At 36.3% G+C, this 24797-nt stretch overlaps 3 protein-coding genes across 3 annotated transcripts; 1 reads left to right on the forward strand and 2 right to left on the reverse strand.

Annotated features, from left to right (window-relative positions):
* The first annotated feature begins 3207 nt into the window (after window positions 1-3207).
* Window positions 3208-9480, forward strand: LOC131301850 (glucan endo-1,3-beta-glucosidase 3-like). Its single transcript, XM_058328329.1, has 4 exons — window positions 3208-3438; window positions 6994-8247; window positions 8867-8894; window positions 9059-9480. The coding sequence occupies exons 1-4, from the start codon at window positions 3384-3386 to the stop codon at window positions 9207-9209; spliced, it is 1488 nt and encodes a 495-aa protein (XP_058184312.1). The 5' UTR covers window positions 3208-3383; the 3' UTR covers window positions 9210-9480.
* Window positions 9481-9765: 285 nt separating this feature from the next.
* LOC131301851 (F-box protein SKIP28) lies at window positions 9766-11767 on the reverse strand. The gene is made up of 2 exons (XM_058328331.1): window positions 11345-11767; window positions 9766-10772 (listed from the first exon to the last, which is right to left on the reverse strand). Exons 1-2 carry the CDS (start codon window positions 11693-11695, stop codon window positions 10206-10208), a joined length of 918 nt encoding a protein of 305 aa, XP_058184314.1. The 5' UTR covers window positions 11696-11767; the 3' UTR covers window positions 9766-10205.
* A 904-nt stretch (window positions 11768-12671) lies between these two features.
* Window positions 12672-16883, reverse strand: LOC131301852 (uncharacterized). The gene is made up of 2 exons (XM_058328332.1): window positions 16464-16883; window positions 12672-13210 (listed from the first exon to the last, which is right to left on the reverse strand). Exons 1-2 carry the CDS (start codon window positions 16695-16697, stop codon window positions 13055-13057), a joined length of 390 nt encoding a protein of 129 aa, XP_058184315.1. The 5' UTR covers window positions 16698-16883; the 3' UTR covers window positions 12672-13054.
* Between the last annotated feature and the right edge of the window lie 7914 nt (window positions 16884-24797).

A 24797-nucleotide genomic window follows, 5' to 3' on the forward strand; every position in this document is an offset into this window, starting at 1 on the left:
CTGTCCGAAAATACTCTTAGTGGAATGGCACCTTATTTTTGATTAAGACCATAACCAATCTCTTTAATCTCTCTTGTGAAATGATAGTTCGAATGTAAAAATAAAAATTAAGATTTTCTTTAATCAAATGTAAGAACATACTCCCTCCGTCCCATTTTTATTGTCCATTTTTGTTTTTCGTGTCGTTCTTTCAACGCTTAGATCTCCCAATCTACAATGTTTTTCATAATTTTGAAAACTTTGTATTATAGATCTAATCGAGAACTATCAAACAAGATCCATATTGCATATTTTTTGAGATTCATATTGGAAGATATAAGCATTGAAAGAACGGCACGAAAAACGAAAATGGACTATAAAAATGGGACGGAGGGAGTATTACTTATACATTACTGTTGTGCTTGTTAAATCAAAAATTTTCAATAAAGTAATTTTGATTTTCGTGATATTGTGCATTGGGAGGAAAACAAAAGGGAAAATTTAAAAAAAAAAAAAACTTTATTGCATATTTATTTACTACTAAAAGAAAGAAAGAATGAAAAGTAATTTTTTGAAGTAAAAAGTAAAAAAAGAAAAGAAAAGGGGAAGGCTAACGCTTTCCGTTATTTACATCCATTACAAATTGACGAAATGGGACGACAGGGGCCTAATTGGTGACGGAATAACAAGTTCAAGTGTCTTTTTGTTATTAGTTAAAGTCTGCGTTTTTTTGAAAATTCGTGACAAGTTCAAGATAGCTTTTTTGAAAATTTTCCGAAAACAAAAAGAGATGGTAGAACAAAAGTGGAGAATAAAAAATCAAGACAGTTTGGGAATCAGAGTCGGTTCTCCTGGGACTTTATCAGCTTGCTATACCACATCACCAAGGGTCCAAGGCAATGATTTGTGCTTCTATGGGAAACTTTTTCATATTTGTATGTCACCTAAATTTTTTATTTTTTTTTTGATTGTCCAAGACCGAGGGCTTGCGGGGCTTACCCCAGACCCGGCCCTGGTTGGCAGGGGTCTCTTTGGCAAGAAATCAATTCCTATGGCTTTTTCGGGTTGGTTTCCTTCCTTTCTCCCCCGCTGTTATTTGCTGCTTGGTTAGGACTTGCTCGTTTCACTGGTTCAACCGAATAACTATTTTATTCCCCCCCTCCTCACGGAAATGGACGGATTCAGAGTTAAAGATGCTTCCTTTGACGTTGTAGGAAGCATTTGATCTAAATCTACAAGCTAGCACAAAGTTTTAGGCATAAAAAGCAAGCAAATTTGGCATCAAGGGGTCTTGGCTTTAAATTTGGCACTTCTGCAGAAGTGATGATGGCTTCAAATTCAAGTGGGTTTGATTCATTTGAAGCTGAAAAAAGACAGTTGGATTGGAATCTAGGTGGAGTGGTGGGGTGGTGGTAGGAGAAGAGCACCCTGTATTTAATAATCAGATCCTCTGGGGAAGTCCTTTTTTAAAGAGGACAATGGAAGAGCATATAATAAAATCAAATTGAATTAAAGAGGGAAGAGAAAGGGCTGGAATATGACCGTTGAATGCAATCCAGCTACTATATATGCTACATACACATCAGAACTGTACTATGTCTCTCTTCCACGGTTTTTTTTTTTTGACCGTTTGCCTCTTTCTTCCTTTCTTTGTTTTTGTTTTGGAAATTGAATGCATTTTTGTTTTTGTTTTGTAGTGACGTAGAATTACATGATTACCCTTTTTATGCATGAAGGAAAAAAATATGTTAAGGGAAGTTCTGTAATTCTACATGAATGAAGACAAAAAATAGAATACACTTGGACAAAAAGAGAGTGTGAAAATCAATTTCTTTTGTTTTTTTGGGTGAAACAGTTTGCCTCTTCCTTTCCTTTCCCTTAAACTGTCACTACTGTATTGGTCGTGTGCAAATTTTGAGTTGATTATTTAGGCTCCTCCATTTGGAACTTTTAAAGCATCTCCAATCCACCTCTATTTCTCCAAAATAGAGGATGGATGTGACACATTGAGAGGAGATTTTATAATTTATTCTCTTTTTTCTTCACTTTGTGTACTTTTTGGGAGAATTTTTGAGGGACCCACTGTCCTTTTTAGAGTTTGATCCTCCAAAAGTAAATTTGGTCCTCTAAAAATGGAGGACCAAAAGTAAATTTGGAGTACAAAATTCCTCCAAACTCTAAAAAGGATGATGGGTCCCTCAAAGATTTTTTCAAAAAGTACAAAAAGTAAAAAAAAAATGAAATAAATTACAAAATCTTCCCTCAATATGTTACATCCATCCTCTATTTTGGAGAAAATAAAGATGGATTGGAGATGCTAAGGAAAAGAGAAGGAAAAGAAAAGATAAGGGAGGAAAATGGAAGGAAAAATTTATTATTTACTAAACTTAAAAAAAATATTTTTAGTTTTCTTTCTTTTTCTTGAGTTTTTGAGCAACGTTATGACTCACATAATGTTTTAAAAATTTCATCACACATTTATATAAGAGCTACACATTTGTGTAAGGAGGGCCGTGCAGCAAGTAACGACATTTCATAAAATTGGCTCTTAGTAGTACTAGTATACTACTCCTTAAAAGGACATCACTCCATTGCATTGAACTGTGTAATACGACATAAAAGCCCACCGATGAGGGGATGTTGTCAAGCATGGACCTTGGGACCTGCAGCGCGCAGTGCTTGATTCTGTTCATCCGTCTCAATAATCAATGGTCTAGATTTGGATCGTTCAAAATATTTTTGGACGGTGAGATGAAGCACTTTTGAGGCACTGCACCAACCCGCCTTCCATCAAATATCACCCTCAAAGCGGCTACGGAGCAGTTTATCCGATTGTTTATCTTGACAATCGACGGCTCAGATTTTAACCGAGCAATGAACGATTTGGTTTTGATTTGTATGTGCTCAAATTTAATCCAAATCATCTATGCCAAAATGAATGGTCGGATCAACTGCTTAACACTGCTTTGTAACCAATAGAACCCTTTACCTTATCTGTCTTGTAATTTCACAGTCCGCACAAATTCACACAACGAACCAGCGGGTTTACGAGCTTATAAAAGCCCGTGACCGTTACGGCCTGCCCAGTAACTCAAACCAAGGTACTCCAGCACAAGTTCAATCTCATCCGTTGGATCTCTGACAGAATCCTTTCAATCTTTAATTTGTACAGAAACTTGGTCCCACGCTCCTCTTTGTAGTACTAGTAATTGTAAGAAAAAAGCACTTAAAAAATAATGAAAATTCCCCTTCCCAGTCCCTACCTTTTCCACACTCTCTTCCTCAAAAGTTGCCCCCTTCCCTCCCTCTCTCTAGATTTCCTTTCTGGGTTTCTTTGGGATTTCAAATTTGTGGGTTTGTATGGATTTGGAAGATTGAAGAAGGTTTGAGAGGAAACAGAATCAATGGGTCGCTTGCTACTTCTTCTCCTATTAGCAGTTTCTGCTTCTGCTTCTGAAGGTGAGCTCTTTTTGCCTTATAGTTTTTCTTTGTTCTTCTGGTTTTGCTCATTCACTATTGGCAATCTTACTCTCATCGTTACTTAGTGATTCATAGGTTCATATTGGTGGATAAATATTTAGAATAAATCCCATGTTCTATAATCTTTTTTTGTGGTTCTGTATAAATCTTTTCTAAAACCTGCTCCTTTGGATTGGAATGTAGGTATCCGTGAGCTTAAATAAAAAAGATCGACAAGAAAATTGGTCTGGGTTAGTGATTTTGGGTGCGCTTTCTCTAAACTAAATTGACTAAAGCCCATGTTTTTATGGATTTTTACGCATGTGATTCTTCTCACAGACATAAACTAAACTACTGCCATTAGCCGGTAGGCTATTTAGTTTAGTAAGTGGAAACGCACCCTTCACCTCTACTGAAAAAATCTCTCTTTTACATGATTCATGGTTGCATTTGTCCCTTGTGTGAGTTGGGGCTTATTGAGTGGTTTGAGCCAAATATGAAAAAGCAAATGGGCCATTGACAAGGCAAAAACTAATTTGTGAGAGCATGTACACCAATGAAAATGCATTTCACCTACTCAACAGTACACTTTTTTTATTTTACCTACTCAAATCTCTTTCAATCCCACACCAATACTCTTTATTTTACCTATCATTTATTAAAATACTATTTATTTTTTGGAGAGAGAAAGAGAGAGAGAAGAGAGGAGGAGGAGGAGGAGGAGGAGGAAAGAGAAATTAATTGTTTAAGAGTGGCACATGAACAGTGCATAGGTATTAATAGCTACCCATTTCTTCAAATTTATTTTACCTCTTCCTTTAGCTCATCTACTGCAAGTGCCTTTTGTATTTTTGTTAGGTAAAATAGCTAAAAAAGGCATTATGCCTCATCTAGTAAACTTGCTCTGAGTGGTGTGAAGTCAACAGTCAATAGTTTTCCTACAGAGAGAGAGAGAGTGATGGTTCTCTGGTAAGTTGATATCCCTTTCACGAATCTTTCAGCTTTCACTGCAATCAATCAATCCAGAGATTCAGGCAAACCTAATGCATCCCAGCTCATGTACTTTTTCCCACTTGAGTATTAAAAGCATCGTAGGAGGACAATCTGGGTACTTTTTTAAGGGCATTGTTGTCATTTCACTATTCACCTAATGAACATCTTAACATGGTAGCTTGTTTGGACCACTCTACTTGCATTGTTTTACTCCATCTCCTCTGACATTTTGGTTCCATGAATGATTATTTAGATTTGTCAAGGCCTTTTCAATTATAAATCTCATAATTTTGCAGTAATCATAATAAGACAACCTCTATTGTCTTCTCTAGGATGGTTGTGTTGGTGAATTATTTAAAACACTAATTGGGGCTAGAAGTTAAAATAGAAAAATCCACATATAACTAATTAGCTAATAGCTATAGCCTCTAGTGCATGATGGACCTATTGGTGTGAAAAAATCCTTGCAAATATGAGATAAACCTTGTCAGTTGCTTTGATTTGTGGCCTCAAATGCCGCATAAGGGCATTGTGGGCCATTATGAAGGAGAATGGTTACATACATGAGAAGTGTCCCCTTCCTACCACTCGTTTTTATATACATAGGATTCCTTTTCTTTATTTATCTCCCTGGGCATAGACTTAAGAAGTAAGAAGCATACATATACAAACATGGATTCGGAACATGGTAATTCAAAAATCATGGGGATGTGGGCAAATAAGCAGGCATATATTCTTTACATAATTAGTTTTAGTTAATTAAATATCCTCCCTAGAACCTACCAAAACTAGTATTATAGTTTGCCGTTCTTAGCTTTTACTATGTAGATAGATACTATTACTAAAACAATTGTTTCATGAACTCATTTTGTTTTAAAAAAATAGAATTTAACCTCGGAATTGAGTCTTTGAAATTATAATTGACCCCAGTCGCCCCCCCCCCCCCCCCCCCCCCCCCCGGGTGCTAAGTGAAGATGCTTGTCTCCAACTGTGATCCCGAGGTGTCCCTGATGTTCCTCAGCTGAAAACTAATCAAATTAATTGGATATGCAACCTAGCTTGACCATATGTATCTTGGCATTCTTTGGCATTTGTGACATAGATACAATGACCGATTGGGTGTGTGTTTTATAGACTAAGGCCTTCTGTGAATGGAGAATGGGCAGCAGAAAATGAAGATCGCGCTAGTTATAGATCAAAACCCTTCTGCCAAATTATGAACTTATGCAAGTCAATAGCTTGGTTCTTTGCTTTGATATATATCATTTAAAATGTAGATTTATGGTATTTTGATATTTTGTGGACTCGTAATTTGATAATTAACCAAGATCTAATAAATACTGAGTTGTGGAGTATATTTTTTTTAATATTGGAAATAGTGACAAAGAAAGCTCAATATTTATTTTCTTTATTTTGAATGAGGTGTGCTATGATTGGAGGTGACAAATCTTTCAACTTCTTTCGATGCCAATTGTAATTTGTTGACTTGTCAGGTTCTGTACATGGGACCATTTTGATTTCATAGCCTAGATTTCACATTTACTACACTTTTGTTAGAAATCCCTCTCTCTTCTATTCTGCTGCACAACTACAAATCACAGCTGTTGGGTTGTATCATTCAGTATGGTTTTCTGTGGAAACGGAATATAGAGAATGCGCTTCAACTTGTACCAAGCGTGAATTATAGATATGGTGATAGAAAATGATGTCTGAATTTTGTGACACTCCTGTGTCTTCTGATATACAATAATATGTGAAACCAAAAGAAAAAGATGCATGTGATTTGAAGTTGTAGATCATCCCTCAGCTACCGCAACATCTAATCCATTTGACCATGTACTTAATATCCAACAGAAGGGCAAATGCTCCGTCATATGGTGGCCCATGTCAATTCCGATCATCCTTTTTCTCTGCTAGTAAGTGGAGATCATGGTTCATTCTATCCAACATTCACAAAAAGTTGTTCTAATCGAGTGGCGTTCTTTCGCTTTTGCCGCTAGAGAGAGTAACTTAGCAAGTGCTAGGCATCGCTGTTTTTTTTTCCTTACTGTTTTGGCAAGCTTTATAAAACAGAGAGAGTAACTTAGCACCAGATTGATGTGGACTAACTCTTGTAAACTATTTGTCGCACGAAAACAGATGATATATTAAACGACGGTGGTTCTCTTTCTAAAGACAGTTTCCTGCAGAACTGGAAACAAGACCTGAATTATTCATGTTCTCGTCAATCGTCATTCAAACTTGTTAGAGTGGTTTATGAGTCGTAAGCTGTAATTTATTTGACTGAGCCGTTTGGCAAACTTGTTTATCAATTCTCATGTTTGGGAGGCATACGACATGTCTCTAGTCTGTACTCCTGTTGTATGCTGTTTACACCACAAATAGAAAATACTGGTAAACATGACTACTCCAATTTTCTCATGCAAAATTTCTGGAGGTCATCATCATGCTAAATATCCCCTCTTCTTTTATTTAAAATACATGGTGATTTACATGATTACAAGTTTTGGACGAAGTTTTCCAAATTTCACCTTTGGTTCTGTTACAATCTACAATCTACAGATGCTTTCATTGGCGTGAACATAGGCACGGACCTATCTGACATGCCAAGCCCAACAGAGGTGGTTGCTCTCCTCAAGGCTCAGAATATAAAGCACATAAGGCTTTATGATACCGACAAAGCCATGCTACTTGCACTTGCCAAAACTGGAATCAGTGTAACCGTTTCTGTTCCCAATGACCAGCTACTAGGCATCGGCCAATCAAATGCCACCGCTGCCAACTGGGTAACTCGTAATATCCTAGCACATGTCCCCGCCACCAACATCACAGCCATTGCTGTCGGATCTGAAGTTCTCACTACTCTCTCAAATGCCGCTCCTATCCTAGTTTCTGCCATGAAATTCATCCAATCCGCCCTCGTCGCTTCCAATCTTGACTCCCAAATCATAGTCTCCACCCCACACTCTTCTTCCATTATCCTTGACTCCTTCCCGCCTTCCCAAGCCTTTTTTAACCGCTCGTGGGACCCAATCATGGTTCCCTTGCTCAAGTTTTTGCAGTCGACAGGGTCCTACCTCATGCTAAATGTGTACCCCTATTACGATTACGTGCAATCGAATGGCGTGATACCCTTGGACTATGCACTTTTTCGCCCTCTCCCTCCAAACAAGGAAGCAGTGGATTCTAATACCCTCCTTCATTATACTAATGTCTTTGACGCAATTGTTGACGCGGCTTATTTCGCAATGTCCTATCTTAACTTCACCAATATTCCCATTGTAGTCACCGAGTCAGGGTGGCCTTCCAAGGGTGACTCATCTGAGCCAGATGCCACTCTTGACAACGCCAACACTTACAATAGCAACCTAATTCGGCATGTGCTAAACAACACTGGGACCCCCAAACATCCCGGGATAGCAGTTAGTACTTACATCTATGAGCTTTACAATGAAGATTTGCGACCTGGGTCTGTTTCGGAGCAGAATTGGGGTCTTTTTCATGCCAGTGGTGTGCCGGTTTATATCCTACACTTGACGGGCTCTGGTACGGTGCTGGCAAATGACACTACGAACCAAACTTATTGTGTGGCGAGGGATTCTGCGGACCCAAAGATGCTGCAAGCGGCGTTAGATTGGGCTTGTGGGCCGGGAAAAGTGAATTGCTCCCCCTTGTTGCAGGGGCAACCGTGTTATCTTCCGGATAGCGTGATTGCGCATGCTACATATGCTTTTGATACATATTATCACCAGATGGCTATGGCTGATGGGACTTGTAACTTCAATGGTGTTGCTGCAATAACTACCAGTGATCCAAGTATGTATTCCTATATCAAACAATTAGTTGATGGATTCATATATCAAAAGACCTAGAGAATCTTTATACAGAATAATGTGGGGGTTTGTGGTCTATATGGATTTTCAAACCTAAACAGTGGCGGCTCATAATTTGAAACTTACCACTTCCACATCATTTTGGAATTCTTCAGTAACTAAAACATAAATTTATGTTTGGGTATCAGTTTCCTAGTTGGAGGAAAGTCATGAGCATTGCATATCAGCATATGCATCCCGCGGGAAAGCCATTAGACCTCTACTATCAGAACAAGTCGCCTAGCTTGTGCATAATCCCGTTGTGCTAAACGGATCATGTAACTATAAATCTACAGGCTTGCTTGATGTAGAGGTGTGGTGGCTCCTGTGGGGAATGCAACCCATTTGCACATTATCTGATTGTCAATCACTAAATGTGACATATTGTTGAATGCTCATTATGTTACGTTTTGCTATAATAATTAAAGCTCTTTCATAAGAATGACTAAGTAGATTTTATACTTCGGAATGACTGGTTGTGTGTATTTTTTATACTTTCATCCATGGTAGATCTGTAGGGATAACGTTTTCTTATCTTAATTTTCTCCTCTCTTTTTTTGCAGGTCATGGTTCCTGTAGATTTCCTGGAAGGTATGAATCGTTGTATCTCTGTTGTAAATTTCAATTATAGACAGAGTTATCTGATTAGCTCTTGTTCATATTCCTGATTTGTATCTCAATATCCCAATACAAATTAAGTATAAGAGGTCTGCACAATCTACTGAAATTTATATTTTACTCGTTTGTTGATGCAGTGCTGGGAGTAATAGCACCTTTGTAAATGGTACAGCACTCGCTCCATCTTCAAACTCAACTGTATCAGGGTGCCGTTCGCAACATTTCTACGACGCTTTTTCTAGATCAATGGTTTTTGGTGTCTTATTGTTGAGTGCAGTTTTCTTGTAAAATAGTCCATTGAATTGATGTGCGAAATTTTAACTGCATCGGTGCCCTTTGAAACGTCTTGTTCCACTTCACCTTTGGGATAACTTCCACCATGCCCAATTTTGTTCCTCCAAGAGAGGAGGTAGGGGTCGCAAATTTGAGCGAAATCGATCATTGGTATAGTAGTGTTGTTAGGCTAGACATTTCTTGAGGAGGTTGATTTTCTTGAAAACTGGATTTCAATGAGTCCATAGCAGAATCTTCAATTATTTCAAGTGGGTGGATTTTCACATAGTACTATCTTTTTTCATCGGTTCTTTTTTCCATTTTTTTGAACGGAGAAATCGACTTTTCATTGGTTCCTTGTTCTTATGTTAAATGGTTGACTTTCCATGATGAGCAATGGAGCTAAAATATAGTGATATAGCTTGTGAATGTAGTGGTGCGGGTTGAATAGAGGTAATCGTCTAAATAACACCAGAAAAGCTACTGTTGTATCAGTGCACATGACTCACGCAGAGTTATGGAAACAATAATGCTACATACACAACAATTCAACACAACACCATTCACAACAGGAAACAAATATAAGTGGAGAAATTCAAACTCAATATCTCCTTGAACATGAGTTTCGATATTTAAGCAGATATTTTTTTTCTCAATACAAGGGCAGGAAGGGACAACTAAACCAAATAGAACAGCTTGTCGCCACAGTCCCACCAAGGCACGAGCTACACAAGGGTGCCCTCTCACACGCTATTGGGTTCATGAGGAATACTATTGTAAGCAGATTTGAACTCACGACCGCAAAGAGAGAGAGAGAGAGAGAGATAGAGAGAGGGCGTTTCACCCCTCACTATTGCCAACTCGGACAATGGACTCAGCAACATATATCAAACATTCAACCTATTTAATGTACCTTAGAGTGCATCAATTGTCTAAGCTTGTAATGTATGTTTCATGGTAAAACACCTATACAAAGTTAACTAAGGAGACTTGGAAGATGACTGCACCATTTTAGTCACTTGAACTTTGAAGAAACTTCAAATGACAAGCATCACACACAAATCCTGAAGACCCTGGAAATTGGCAGCGCCTATCGGCATGTCTGTTACAGTAAGGCCTGTTACAGAAATCACATTTCTGAAGCCTAATCCAACAATCCAAACACAAAGTATCCTCACAAGCAGCATCTACTTGTTCTTCGTACGCAACACATCTCCCACACTCAGCACACTTCGGAACACAATAGCAGCAACCCCTGCACTCACAGACCTCCCTCGGGCAGTCAAATACCATACATGGTTGATCGCACTTCGGGCATATGTCTATGTCGATTGGACGATCGGTTTCTTCATTTCTGAATGATTGGAAATTATTGTGGTTGTGATAGAAGATGGTCTGTTGCTTCTGCTGTTTCTGGTTTGTTCGTAGAAGGGAGCAGAGGGTCTCAAGGTGGTGTTTGTTTAGGCCATAGATGCCGCATATTTTCAAGCTAATTAGGTTATTGTTGTGCTTGGTTAGAACCTTCACCGCTCTTAATATGCCTTCTGGGGTTAAGCTGTTGCATCCAGGTATGTAGAGCTGCAAAATATGAAAAAAAATTGTGGGGGTTAGAAGTTTGGAATAGGATTTTGGGTTATGCCAGTGGTAACAGTTGTGGGACAAGATTCAAAGAACAGTCCTTGTGGAAGTTCAAAAACATGTCCGCATAAAATTTCATAGTCAAATACTTTGTATATTAATGCGTTTTTATCTTTTCCTTGTGCATTCCAGAAACAGTACGTTAAAAACGATACCTAACCGACTCGTGTACTAGAACGACATCTAGTCACTCCTCCTGCAACAAGGCCGTGTCAACCCCGAACCCCAATTGGATTCAGATGCATCCAATATCTGTTGATTGGTTGTTTCATTGTTTTATTTGAGCTAGTTGAGACCAAAAGAAATCTCTAGTCTCTACCAGTCAATCACATCTTATCCATTTCAATCTCTCAAAGCTTTAGACGAAATTGTCCTAAGGGACTAGGGTCAGGCTCATATATCGAAAAGCAAATAAAAAGAAAAAAAAATGAACCATGTTCTTTGATCAGTTTCAAGCTACAAGGCAAAGAATGTAAACAGCTTTCATTACCAACAAGGACTTCAATTCAAACCTTGCAAAGAAGGGGATTTTTCTCGACGACTTGTTGAAGCCCATCATCTGTAATCTTCCCACAGCTGATTAGAGCCAACGTTCTCAGCCGACCCTTCGCCTTTGATGTGATTTCGATCAAGATATCATCAGTAATCCGTGAGTTTAGAGGCTTTTTCACAATGATATCTAGCCATGGTAGTATATCATTGCTCACAGCATCTCTCAGTGACTTGCACACTTCTTTAGTTGCAAGAAGCTCAATGAGAGGGAAGTAAGCTACTGCGAGGAACAAAGCTTCATGGGGTGGCCCTATTCCCACAGAACTTTGCACTTCATGTTCCTTGCCATCTGTGGTTTCTGAGATCTCCATCGCTCAACACAGTATGATTTTGCAGAGAGAGAGAGAGAGAGAGATTTCTGTGGAGGATACAGAGACAAGAGAAACTGCAGTTTTATTGCTTGGTAGAGAGGTTTACATGAAGGGGATGTGAGCCATTTGTTCAAGGCTTTGACTTAGTGAGTCGGCAGAATCTGGACAAGACAGCAAAAGAAATATCACATGGTGTCCCCGTTCATTTTGGGGACACCGTAATTTTTGGCATAACTTTACTATTATGAGTATAACTAAAACCCATTATAAGCATAACAGAACCCAAACAATGCATAACTAAGGAATATCCAAAAAACCAACCAAGGCATAACCAAACCCAACTAAGGCATAACAAACAAGTTATGCCTTATTGTGGTTTTGGTTATGCTTTGTTATTGTTCTGTTATGCTTGTAATGGATTTTGGTTATACTCATAATGGTTTTGTTATGCTAAAAGTTACGGTGTCCCCAAAATGTCCGGGGACACCGAAGTCATTCCCCACACAATATTAGGGGAATAGTTGCTTAAATTGTGGTTACACCTTTGGGTGTTAAATTGGTTGCACAGAAACCAATCTTAGTTCCGGATGGTAAGGAGTAACAAAACTTAAGAGAACCCAACTGGACATGGTGCACCCAGCGCACGATACATAGCAACGGATTCAACCGGGGGCGAACACTTGTTACTAGACTTGAACCCGTAATCTTCTCGAACTAATTGATACGTAGTATACTATGTTCGGTTATTGTCTCAAAAGCTATATACCCTCATTGTAAGAGAGCTGTTCTCTCAAGTACCCAAATCGAAGTCGAGATTCTAATCATCATTGTAATCCGCTCTTTCCAACTTACTGAAACTCATTTAAGGTCCAGAAGAAGCTGCAACAATTACATTGGCGCAATCGACCAAAAAGATCAGAAGGCATAAGGCAAAAGCACGCCCGTAAGCTGAAACAAACCATGTAGAGACTGAGAGTCACTAGACACCTTGTTTGGGTTCCATTTGAATTATAAGGCTACTCTAGCAGGAGTAATTCGTTACGTCATGTCCTAAACATAGGAGGAAGAAATACAATCCTTGTCATAACTTCCACAATTTGAATTGCCTAAATTGGGTGAACAGACTGGAACAGTACATCACAGTGCAACTCATCAAAAGAACCTCTTTTTTTGCGTGTGCTCTCACAATGTGATAACATGGGAAGGCAACTCATCGATACAAAACAACAATCTAAAACGTGGAGGCTACAACTTTCCCTTGTCTATTCGGATTCCTGGTCTATAATTCCACGAGTACTTGACATTCCACTTGTGATTTTGGAAACACGCGGAGCAGAAAGTATCAAGTTGCAGCAACTGTCAATGTCCCAGAGGCTGAACGGCAGTCTTGAAGAGAAGGATGTAAATCTTGTCAATCGAGAAGTACAAGAACCCTCCTGTTGAATGTGTAACATACGAACCGAAGCTTGTTCCCACAATGCAGTGCCAAGCTGGACCATATGCTGAGTCGAATTCCTGTGTGTAAGTGAAAAGAAAACCAATCGTAAGCTGTGTCCGTAATATCATAGATCATGTGACAAGGTGTAAGATACAAGTTGAGAAGACCCTAAAAGTTTGTTTGCAACAAGAACAGAGGATTTCTAAAAAAAGATACAAGCTTCTGCCATTTAAACCTTTGTATGAGCTAAGGTCAAGAATATCATACAGCATTTTAGGAGCTTAACCCTTAATCCTGAGATTCTACCATGATGACTTCACATGTCAAATATTCTTGAACGCTGGTTATAATCAAAGTGCTAATATGAGTACGATCCTTTAACCTCCCCCCATGCGTTCGACTAGGACTGCCGAATCAAGCCAAATATCCACTAACTTAATCCTCTGGGCATGAATGTTGACACCGTATATGACCAACAAGAGGCCGGAGCTCGACAATATCATTTTATTTGAACTTTTTCCGATTTCCACAATATACGAATTGCATGCACTAACTCATCAGCCAGGTCAGGTATACGGTATATACCCTCCAAATAAATAAAATATACAAATTGCATGCACTAACTCATCAGCCAGGTCGGGCATACCCTCCAAATAAAGCCAGAGTAGCCAGCCCAAGGTAGCCCAAACTATTGGTTCCATCGCCTCCATTCTGATTTCCGACTATAATCATATGCCATAGATCTTGGAAATAACAGGGCCAAATACATTACTAAAAGAGACAAACGAAATTAGAATAATAACTAATGAGTATCAGCCAAGGAAGATACACATATTTGTAGCTCAACACAAGACAACTAAGGCACTTGATGATCAGTAAACAAGCTTAAGCACCATAATTTTGCCATATACACTGAAAAACGTTGGTCGTAGTCATAGACAAACAGAATTTGCCCAAAAAAAAAAGTCTTAGACAAACAGCCTGCAAACAAATTTAGGCACCACAATTTGCCACATACACTGAAAACACTTAAAAGTCTTGTTCCAAGATAATAACATGTGTTTGTGATTTGGAGAGGAATTGAGGCCGAAAAAATTGAGAATCCTCACTTTATATTTTTTTGGGTTAAAGAGGCAACTCCACAAATTCTCCCAAGGATTATGAAAGGGGATCTTAAAGCTTGAAGTACAAACTGGAAATCTAGATATGTCAGAAGTTATGTCTACACCATTTAATCACATATTCACATTAAACCTCACCAATCAATTGACTGAGAAACTTGGAGATTTTCTACAAGATTCAAATTTACACTTGATTTGCAAAAATTTCATCCAAACACACGTCACAAAAGATAAAGAAAAGGTGGTAGCTGTCCTGAAAAAATGAAGTCATGAATTCAAATATTTCCTTTTTAGTTTAGGCACATACTCCGAAATGACAACTGAGAAAAAGCTGAAAAAGGCGTATTCCTTCCTTTTCAACTCAATCTGGAACAATGATAAAGAAAATAACTCAATCTGGAACTTCCAAAAGAACGGATTCACCTCTAAATGAATTCAGTACATGCTCTTCAATTTAAATTTAAAAAAACCAATCCAGCCTCCAACATAATGGTAAGTATCAATTTGAAAGATGAAGAAAACCTACTATTTACAGCTGAAACTGTTTAAGTTTGCATGAAAGCTCTTAATCCTCAACTTGGGATGCTAAAAGTAAACTTGTACCAGGGAGCAAAAAGGATTTTGGAAATGGTGCTACTAAACAAGCGACAACCCGTGTACAAAATACTCTACTTCTTTGTAATCCAAAATTCAAAACCAAGCTCACAATTAGAGTGGAAGATAATCAAAGGTCAGATCATAAGTATAGCTAGGATGAAAAAAATCATCAAACGCTAAACACAGAACCAGATGACTGTTCTACATGAAGTGTATATGAAAAAAATGAATCATCCGGATAGAGCATCTAATTTAAATGGTCAGGAGTCAGGACAGTAGCAGATAAAAGAACAAAATTAACATGGACCAAATGTTAATCGTCATTTAGACTATCTGCATCCAAAGTTCCGTGGTAAACAACCAAAAACATAAAACCCAACACAAGCTATTTGAGCAATAGATTACAAAGAAAAAAGTGACAACCAAAATAAGGGACACACAACAGATGAACTTTCAGCTCAATCTGACAGTTCATGGTAGTTATTTACAATATTAACTTCATATGTTGAAATGAATAATCAAGTTAGAAGTATTTTGAGCTGAACCTGACCAGAATTGGACCAACTAAATTTGAAAACACTAGTGGGTCAGTGGCGGATACAAAATATCTATAATTACCCAATATAGACCAAATTCAGATCTTAGCCACAACTTAAAAGCCGAGTCATCAACTGCTGATTTAGAAGAATGATAGCATGAATCTTATTTGTTTCTCAAGTGGGTCTGACAGAATATTGTTGGACCACTAGCAGGAAAATCAACTGAGTACCATACCTTGTACAGAAAACATTCAGCAGAAAGAGAACCAAAGAATCCCATTTGATCACACATTTGAATCACACATTTGAATAATCATTGTAGCTGAATCACAGACTAGCAGACAATTGGCCCAACAACAATCTCCAAGTTTACCAATATCCCTTTACTATATTTCCCCCCCCCCCCCCCCACCCCCCTTTTTCCGTATGGGTGAAGAATGGTCTGCTTAACCCTCATTACAACCTCGCTCAGTTTGACACTAACAAGCTTAAAGTTTCAAGCAATACAGACAGAAAAAAAGAAGAAGTACATAATCAGCACAATCTGTCACAAAAATAATTGGACCACGACTGATAACCTCACCAGTAACAGTGCCTAATTTAAGATTACAAAAACCAACAATTAAGCTATTGTGACTTGTGAGTTGTCTTGAATTCAACCAAAATTACGACTACAACTCCTTAGGGTGCGTTTCCGCTATATTATTGGATTACATGTTAATGACAATAGTAAAATTGTTTCCGCTAAATAGTATTTTAGCTGATGTATGTAAGAAGAATTACCAGTCTAGTAAAAACGCTAAACGCAGGCTTTTTAGTTTATTTAGTTTAGCGGAAACACCCCTTAACCCGATTAATGGGCCAATAGCTAAATTTGTTACTATTATTGTTTATTTAGATGACCCCATTCTTAGTGCAGTATTTTGTGTTCTTGATTGTCTGTTTTCTCTCCTCGTTTTTCTATTCCCTCGTCACATAACCAAATTCACAGAAGTGTAACGCTCAACCCACAAAAGAACACAGCGAAGAAAGCTAAAACTGAAACAGGAGCTAAAGTGTGTTGTTATGTATACCTTTTTAAGGGCAAGAGCAATGCGTTTGCTGTCGAGTTTCTTCCCAGGCGTGGAGTCAAGGTTGTCTCTAGCACAAGTAAACGCTCTGTTTTGCAAAGCCAAGGGCATGTCGGAGGCTCTGACGCGAACGTTGAGGCACTCGTGGTGTTCTTTCTGTTCAACTGCTTTCTTCTTCTGTATCAGGCTGTTCAAGAACTTGCTCCTCCTCTCTAACTCCTCCTCCGCCGCCTCCATTCTCTCATTCCTATTCTCTCTCTCTCTCTCTCTCTCTCTCTCTCTGTAAAGGCACCTGGTCACGAGGTAGTACTGCTGGTGGATTCCATGGAGCTTCAGGGAAATGTAGAGAGAGAAAACTAGGACGGTGGGGAGAGAGAAAGTGAGCGAGTGATAGACCAGCAAGCGGTCAACAAGACAACAACAATGGCATTGCTTTGCCCTTTACGAGACCTTTACAAAACAACTTTTCGACATATTACGGCGATCTTCCCTGAGCTTAGAATTTATTACAATTAAACTCTGAGGTTTTTAAAGTTACAGTCTCCTACAGCATCCGGTGGTCAACTATTGGACCATGGTGATGCCAAAATTTTCAAAATTTCAACTTTACCCTCTTTGTTTTATTTTTTTTTTCTGATTTTTGATCGGTATAATAAATTTGGAGTTTGATCTTCTTGAAGTTATTCCCTTAGTATGAAATCTACATATTGGTACGGTACGAAATTTGTCTCAAGCTAAGGTATTCACGTTCATCCAATACTAATACCAACCATTACATTCAACCACATCTTTACCTATCCACACTAGTAATCTCGACGAAATAAAATCCTAAAGGACTTGACCCAAATTTGGTTTGCAAAGTAAAATTCTTTCACTCAATCTTTTATTGCAAAACTCCTACTCTCGACCTAGTAATGGCCTATTGAAGAAGTAGGCAATGTGGTGGCAAATTGAAAAACCTTGTGTGTTCAAATCAGAATATTCGTAACCATTGTAGTAGATGTGGTATAGAGGGTGGCAATAGGAAAAGAGTTTGGTGAGAAGTGTGTGGTATTTTCATTTTATGAGAATAAGTTGATAGAGTTCTTTATTCCCTCAATTGAGTTATTTAATAATCAATCTTTTTTTTCTTTCTATTTACATAATTTTAGATATGCTATCATATATTTTGGTATTCATTTTAAGTTGAACGAATATCGTGGATATTTTAAAATAATTATATTTCATAATACTAATATCAAAAGCTTTAAAATGAAATTTTATAACCTCCTTATTCACCATATACGCACATAATGGATAGGAAAAAAAAGGGAGGTACAATGAGAGGAAAAAGGTCACATCCAATGATGTCGGCTAAGGCGACGGCAAATGATGTGGAATTTCATTTTGGGTGGGGGATGGAAGGAGATGGAGTACATAGCAATATGTAATTTTTACTTAGGGGGGATTAAAGAAATTGTACCATTTTCGCCGTTTATCGACAATCACTAACGGGGCAGATTAGTGTAAATTTCCAAACTTTAGGACAATAAGTTCATTAGTCCTAACTCTCCTGGGAGATCAACCCATACTGTTAGTTTTAGTTCCTTGTTTTTTTCTTAGTGCGTTGGTTTGTGTGTAAATAATTGACCAAGCCGGTTCCCCATACGTGACAAAATAATACAATTTTTTAAGGAAAAAATTTTAAAATGGCACCTGAACTTTCACTCTAATGTTATCGAAACACCTGAAATTTACTTTATTTCAATTAAACACCTGAACTTTCAAAATTCTCAAATTTAGGCACCTGCCGTTAGCTTCCATCCATTTTCTTTACAAATTAACTGATGTAGCTCATTTTTGGCATTAAAGAGCCCCACTATACATGTTTGGAAGTGAACTCAATGCACACAATCAATGAAAAATAGCTAATTCCAATTGGTACACTAATTCATACCCAAACTTTAACATGTCTAGTGAGGTCCTTTAACGCCAGAAATGAGCCACATTAGCCGATTTGTGAAGGAAATGGATGGAGGCAAATGACAGGTGCCTCAATTTTGGATTTTGAAAGTTCAGGTGTTTAATTGAAATAAAGTAAAGTTCAGGTATTTCGGTGACATTGAAGTAAAAGTTCAAGTGTCATTTTGAAATTTTCTTTTTTTTAAGTTGATGTAGTTTTGTTTGGCACCATTTTCATAGAGTTTTGTACTTCCTCCGTCCACATTTAGGCTCCCTTCGATTAACATTCTTACTTTTTAGGTATTTGTTTTTTGCTTTATGAGACAAATCATTCTCTTGTAATCAATCATTTTTAATTCAAAAAATAAGTAGTTATTTTAGTTAGTGGAACACACCCTTAATAATCCTTCGTTCTATTGTAACCGGAATAACAACTACTCCATTCGTATTAATTTGTTTGTCCAATTTTGACATACATATCTTTCAAAAAAATATCTATACCTCACAATTTATAAAGTTTTATATAATTTTGAAAACATTGTATTATAGAATTAATTGAGATTTATCAAACAAGATCCATATTGCATATAAAAACATTATAAATTGAAACATATAGCCAATTTTGTAGGAGGTCCCAAATAGTGAAAATGGATAAACAAATCAGGACGAATGAAGTAGTTTTATATCTTTAAATTGGTAATGAATTATATATCCAACTTGAATTTGGTTTGATAAATCTCGATTAGTTCTATAGGACAATATTTTTAAAATCACATGAAAAATTAGAAGATATAACTAATTGAAAAGTGACACGAACTTTCAAAAAAAACTATTAAATAGGGACTGAGGGAGTAAAATAGTTGATTTCCTTTCAATTCGATTTCCTCGATAGTTATTTACCGTTTTTCATAGTGTAAAAAAAAAAAAAAAGAAGCTCCCAAGTGTACCTTTTTTCTCCTTAATTAACTCCATCCATTTTAAAAAGTCCATCTTTCAATTTTGAATGTTCGAAAATACTTGTTTTTGTATATCAAAGAACAAATTAATTTAATTTTTCTATTATTATTCGTGATTACTACTATAAGAAGTATGGACATATGGGAAGAAATTAACAACCTAGTCTGAGTATATGAGAACTATAATGTGTTTGGGAGATTTTCCGTTTGACCAAAAAAAAAAAATAATGTGTTTGGGAGCCTAGAAAGCAAGACTTTGATTACAAAATTCTTCTCATGAAACGAAACATTTTTTTAAAGTTATTAACAATATTTGAGAAAAAAATTCAAAATTTCTGTCTATTTTTTATTTATTTATATTATTCTCAAATTGGTTCATTTTTCTATCCTGAATTCTAATTTTTCTAGTATATACAATCAATAAAAAGATTCTGATTACAGTTAAAGAAATTCTACACAAAATTTAATAGCCTTAACTTGAGCTTTTAACATTTATAATAGGTGGTTTTGGCGTAAAAGTGGTGGTCAAAATAGGCTACAATCAAATGGAAGAGGCAAAATTTAATTTGTTTATTTGGTTTAACTTCTCCCCTTTTTCGCGACTGCATTTTTCTTATTACTCTCTCCGTCCTATTTTATTTGCTCATATTTCCTTTTTGAGTCGTCTCAAATTCTTCTGCAATTTTTCAAAATTAGCAACAACAAAAAGGCCAAACTTCTAATTTTACCCCTTTAGTTTTGAGTTGAAGAAAACACAACTAATTTAAGTTTTTTTTTATTATCCTAAAGGGTATTTGTGAAAAACCAAACACTTTTCAAATCAAAGACTTTGAGTCAATAAATAAAACATAAAATTCTCGTAGTAAGCAAATAAATTCGGACGGAAGGAGTACTAAACTATTGGACTCTCACTTCTTAACCCAAAATAAATACTCCCTCCGTCTTGATTTGTTTGTTTGTTTTTTTTTCACTATTTGATACCTCTTGCAAAATTGTCTATGTGTTCCCGTATAAAATATATTCTCCGTCCCAATTTAATTGTCATTTTTAGAAGTTTGTGCCACTTTTAATTGATTATCTCTTGTAATTTATAATGTTTTATGTAATTTCAAAAATATTGTATTATAGAACTAATTGAGATCTATCAAATAAGATCCATATTCAATATGAAATTTATTACGGATTTAAAGATATAACTAATTTTTTAGCCGATTAGAATAGAAAGATGGACAATTAAATTGGGACGGTGGGAGTATTTTTTATATGTAAAATATCGATATTATTTGATAAATCTCAATTAATTCTATAATTGAATGTTTTTGAAATTATATAAAAAATATGAATTATGAGAAAAAGATAATATTTAAAAAACACATACATTAAAGTTGAACAAATAAATTGGGACAAAGAGAGTAAATAAATAAACGAACGACATTTTCAAAAAAAATAAACGAACGACGAATGTGCGTATCGAGAGGTAAAGAGACAAAGGAGCAAAGCATCGTTCAGTGCCGTACTAGAAAGAAAACAGAGGAGATTCCTCCATCCTCCCAACCTTAAATTTGGCCTTTTATAATTTCTAAGACAGACAACCGAGCGAAAATCACGGCGGAAAATAGTTGTTGCGGGCCCCCCCACGATCAGCTTGTTGTGTCTTCAAGTCGGTTCGACGAATTTTATTTTTGGGGTAAATTTAAATGACACCCCCTGACGTTCTTTTAATGACAGAGATAAACACCTTAATGTACGGGAAATGACAAAATACAATTTGACTGAACACGTGATGGAATTAATCAAAAATAACTTACATCGACAAATTCACCATTTGTAATAATAAAAGGTAGGAAAAATTATCAACCCTCACTTATTTCGGGTAGTGAATAGGTTTTGAGAAAGAATTAGTTGCAATCAAATTGTTAGCTGTTTCCAGTTGTTAATAAATTGTTAAGAAATGTCAAATTGTTTCCGGTAATGAATAAGTTATAGATGAATATATGAGTGAAAAAATTATTGTTGACAAGTTGTTAATTAGCGCGAACAAGATGATAAAATGACCTATATTTTTTCATCAAAAATTTAGTGGAAACACATCCTTAATGGTGATGATGAAAAGAGTGAAAGGGGAGGGTAATGGCCTGAGGTTTCTGCAGATTTTCAAAAGCATGGTGGTGGTGTCCCATCTCTCATCTAATAAGAGTGGAGACACGAGGGTGGTTTTGGAGAAGAATGGTTCTGGTATAAGTAGTTTCTAGGCAAATTAGGATTAGATATTCTAGTTTATCCTTGTCCTAAGATAGCTTATCCCAGAATAGCTAGATGATCCTATTTGGGTTAGTGTTATTTTATTTATTTACAGTATTTTTTTTTAAGTAAAGAAGCAATAGATTTTGGTTAAGTCAAAATTGATGAGTCAAAAATCAAATAGTAGTCAACATAAGTCAAATGGGTTCTAGTTTTAATCTAATCTAATCAAGTCAAAGTATTTAATTAGTGTTTATTTATAAATATATAATATTCTGAAATTTACAAAATATTACACCTTGCACCCCTAGGACCGCCCCTGCTGCTATCGGGGCCCGTTTGGGAGTCTAATTAACTTTGCATTTTGAATTTTGAGTTTTAGATTTTGTCAAAGTAAATTATGAATTTGGTAGAGTGTTTGAGAGATATGTGCAAAATAAATTTGCAATAAAGTAGTTTTTGAGTGGATAATGCTCAAAATATATTATAGATTGATTTTTTTCACCATGTTGCCCTTGGTTATAAATTTAATTTTTTATGGAGATATCATCATTACACTCTAAAAGTTATAACTTTCCATACTTACCCTATATGAAAATATTATCATTACACATTTACCCACTAACTTTTCAAAATATAATCTATTATTAGAAGCAAAATAGAAAATGTACCAACTTTTACACAAACTTTACAAAATGAACATTTACTAAAGTACATCCCAAAACAGAATAATGGACTCTTAAAAGAGGACGAATGGAGTATTATAGTACGATGAATAAGCATTTTAGTTTGACAATAATTATTTTATTAAAAACTTAATTAAACTATATTCAAAAAAGTAAAAAAAATTAACATGAACGTAAAATTGGAAGCTTAAAAAAATTTAAGCAACCATTAATGCAAATATCCGAAACTTCTATTAAGGGCAAATATGCCATTTTGGACATATGGTCGTGGCTCCAACAAAAGGAGTCGTGGATTTAGCAGCTCCCATAACCCATCCATATGAATAATCACCGCCATTTGACAAAGGGAAATGATTTTGCAACTCCATTTTTTTGTTAAAGTCACTCTCATGCAAGTGTATTTTTGCACCAAAAATACACTTGCAGGGGAGTAGCGTTAATAAAAAAGGGAGTGACAAAATCAACAGCCTTTGACAAAGCCTTGCAAAGATATAAAACATGAGGGCAATTTTGAAATTATGGTAAAAAGATAGGGGTAGTTAGATCCTTTCATTCCTATCAAAAATTGAGAATCCAAAATGAGAATGCGAAACTTCTCCGGAGCTAATTCTCAAATTATACTTCTAAAGTATGGTTTTGATAATGCATTTTGAGATAATGCGTTAAAAAATTTGGCTCCCAAACAAGCAAAATGCAATCATGTATAATGCGGCTCCCAAACAGGCCCTCATAATGCATTAATTGTTGTTCATTAAGTAAATTCTAGGCTTGAGAACCACTTCTAGTGAAGTTGGTTGCTTATCTCCCTCCTCAGTGGTGACCAGAGTTTGAGTCTCATAGGGGACGAGACTTTGGGGGCCAAGGCAATGAATAGCCTATGACCCCGTGCTAACTCTAACACTCACCATTAACCCCCACTAATGTATACAATGTTGACAAAAAAAAAGGGAGTAAATTCTAGACCTCATTTTCTTGTAAATAGATGCTACACATTTTTTGTACAACTCAAGTACCCACAGGGACGATTTCAGAATGAATTAATGGAGACACAAAAATTAGTAAATTTTATCCGTACGTTTACAATTCCTTAATTAGTAGTACCTTTTTTTTGGTAAAATAACGAATTGATGAGTATATTTGTGATCTCATCTTAATTAAGTAGAAAAGGTTGTGTTTGCACAAAAAAATGGCATGAAAATGTAGCACCCGAAGAAATAGATCAGACAAATATTCTAGTAATAAAAATCTATTGTAATTTTACTAGAACACTACCACAAATTTATTGGGTATAATTAAAATATTTCAGAAAATTAAAATAATTTTACGACCACAGGCCCCCACTTTTATCTGTTCCTAAGTACCCAAGATAGTTAGGGACACCTTGGCTAAATAGTTGCATATACAGAAAGTCTGCTTGCACAGCAAAGGCTGCACAGCAGTCGTGCACAGACCAGTTTTGCGCCCGTCTCGGTTTTCGCAAAGATGATCGGAGCCGCTCATTTTGTTCAAAATACTTCGTGTATGGTCCCCGTAAAAAGTCACCTCAATCCGATATCGGGACGGGTGTTTACGAATCATCTAACTTTGCTTCAAAATTTAGCCTAAATTTTGAAGCAAAGTTAGATGATTCGTAAACATCCTTTCCGATATCGGATTGAGGTGATTTTTTACGGGGACCATAAACGAAGTATTTTAAACAAAATGAGCGGCTCCGATCATCTTTGCAAGACCCGAGACGGACGCAAAACTGGTTTGTGCACGGCTGCTGTGCAGCCTTTGCTGTGCAAGTAGCAGCGCTCTTGCATATAGATACATACATAAAGACTAAAATAAAATGTCTATTTAATTTAGAGGCCCTAGCCTTAATGGCCCAAGGCTTGGCCGCCCCTTCAACAAAGAATTTCACAGGGCATTGATGACCGGAAATTAAGGCCGAAGTAAAACAAGTTTTAGAAACTTATTTTTGAATACAGGTGAGAGAGGTTACTTTGCTAGAGAAGTCATTAACGGAATACGGGCTGTCGTGACCAGAGTCGGCCCCAATATTTGAGTTGCCCAAACCCAACCTCATGCTTTGTTACCCATCTACTATTAAGTCATATAACAAAAAACAACAACATACAAATAAAAATATATATATATATATATATATATATATATATATATATATATATATATATATATATATATATATATATATATATATATATATATATATAATACATTTGTTTCTTTAGCTTGGATAATATAAACAAAATCAACATCAAAATATAACCCAGTATAATGCTTTATAATTAGGATGATTCGATTCAAATTAAATAATTTTTCCTTACATTTTTTAAAGCAAAATTTGTCAATTGAGTCATCGTACTTTATTTATCCAAGAACTTGGGGTCCGTTCATTTAACTTTTGATTATTTGACTTTTTGTGCTTTTTAGTTGATATATGTGACAAGAATGGTCTGTCTCGAAAAACATAAGAAGTTAAAAAAGTCTCAAAATGCTTTTAATGG

The sequence above is a fragment of the Rhododendron vialii genome, chromosome 9a (genome assembly GCF_030253575.1).
Source record: "Rhododendron vialii isolate Sample 1 chromosome 9a, ASM3025357v1".
Lineage (NCBI taxonomy): Eukaryota > Viridiplantae > Streptophyta > Magnoliopsida > Ericales > Ericaceae > Rhododendron > Rhododendron vialii.

What these genes read in the sequence shown, in the direction of transcription:
- LOC131301850 (XM_058328329.1), top strand. Translation starts at nt 3,384, where the DNA reads ATGGGTCGCTTGCTACTTCTTCTCCTATTAGCAGTTTCTGCTTCTGCT. An exon ending in TTCTGCTTCTGCTTCTGAAG is followed by an intron (nt 3,439 to 6,993) that starts GTGAGCTCTTTT and finishes TACAATCTACAG; the next exon opens with ATGCTTTCATTGGCGTGAAC. An exon ending in TCCTGTAGATTTCCTGGAAG is followed by an intron (nt 8,895 to 9,058) that starts GTATGAATCGTT and finishes TTGTTGATGCAG; the next exon opens with TGCTGGGAGTAATAGCACCT.
- LOC131301851 (XM_058328331.1), bottom strand. Translation starts at nt 11,695, where the DNA reads ATGGAGATCTCAGAAACCACAGATGGCAAGGAACATGAAGTGCAAAGT. An exon ending in AAAATCCCCTTCTTTGCAAG is followed by an intron (nt 10,773 to 11,344) that starts GTTTGAATTGAA and finishes CATATTTTGCAG; the next exon opens with CTCTACATACCTGGATGCAA.
- LOC131301852 (XM_058328332.1), bottom strand. Translation starts at nt 16,697, where the DNA reads ATGGAGGCGGCGGAGGAGGAGTTAGAGAGGAGGAGCAAGTTCTTGAAC. An exon ending in TTGCTCTTGCCCTTAAAAAG is followed by an intron (nt 13,211 to 16,463) that starts GTATACATAACA and finishes ACTTACACACAG; the next exon opens with GAATTCGACTCAGCATATGG.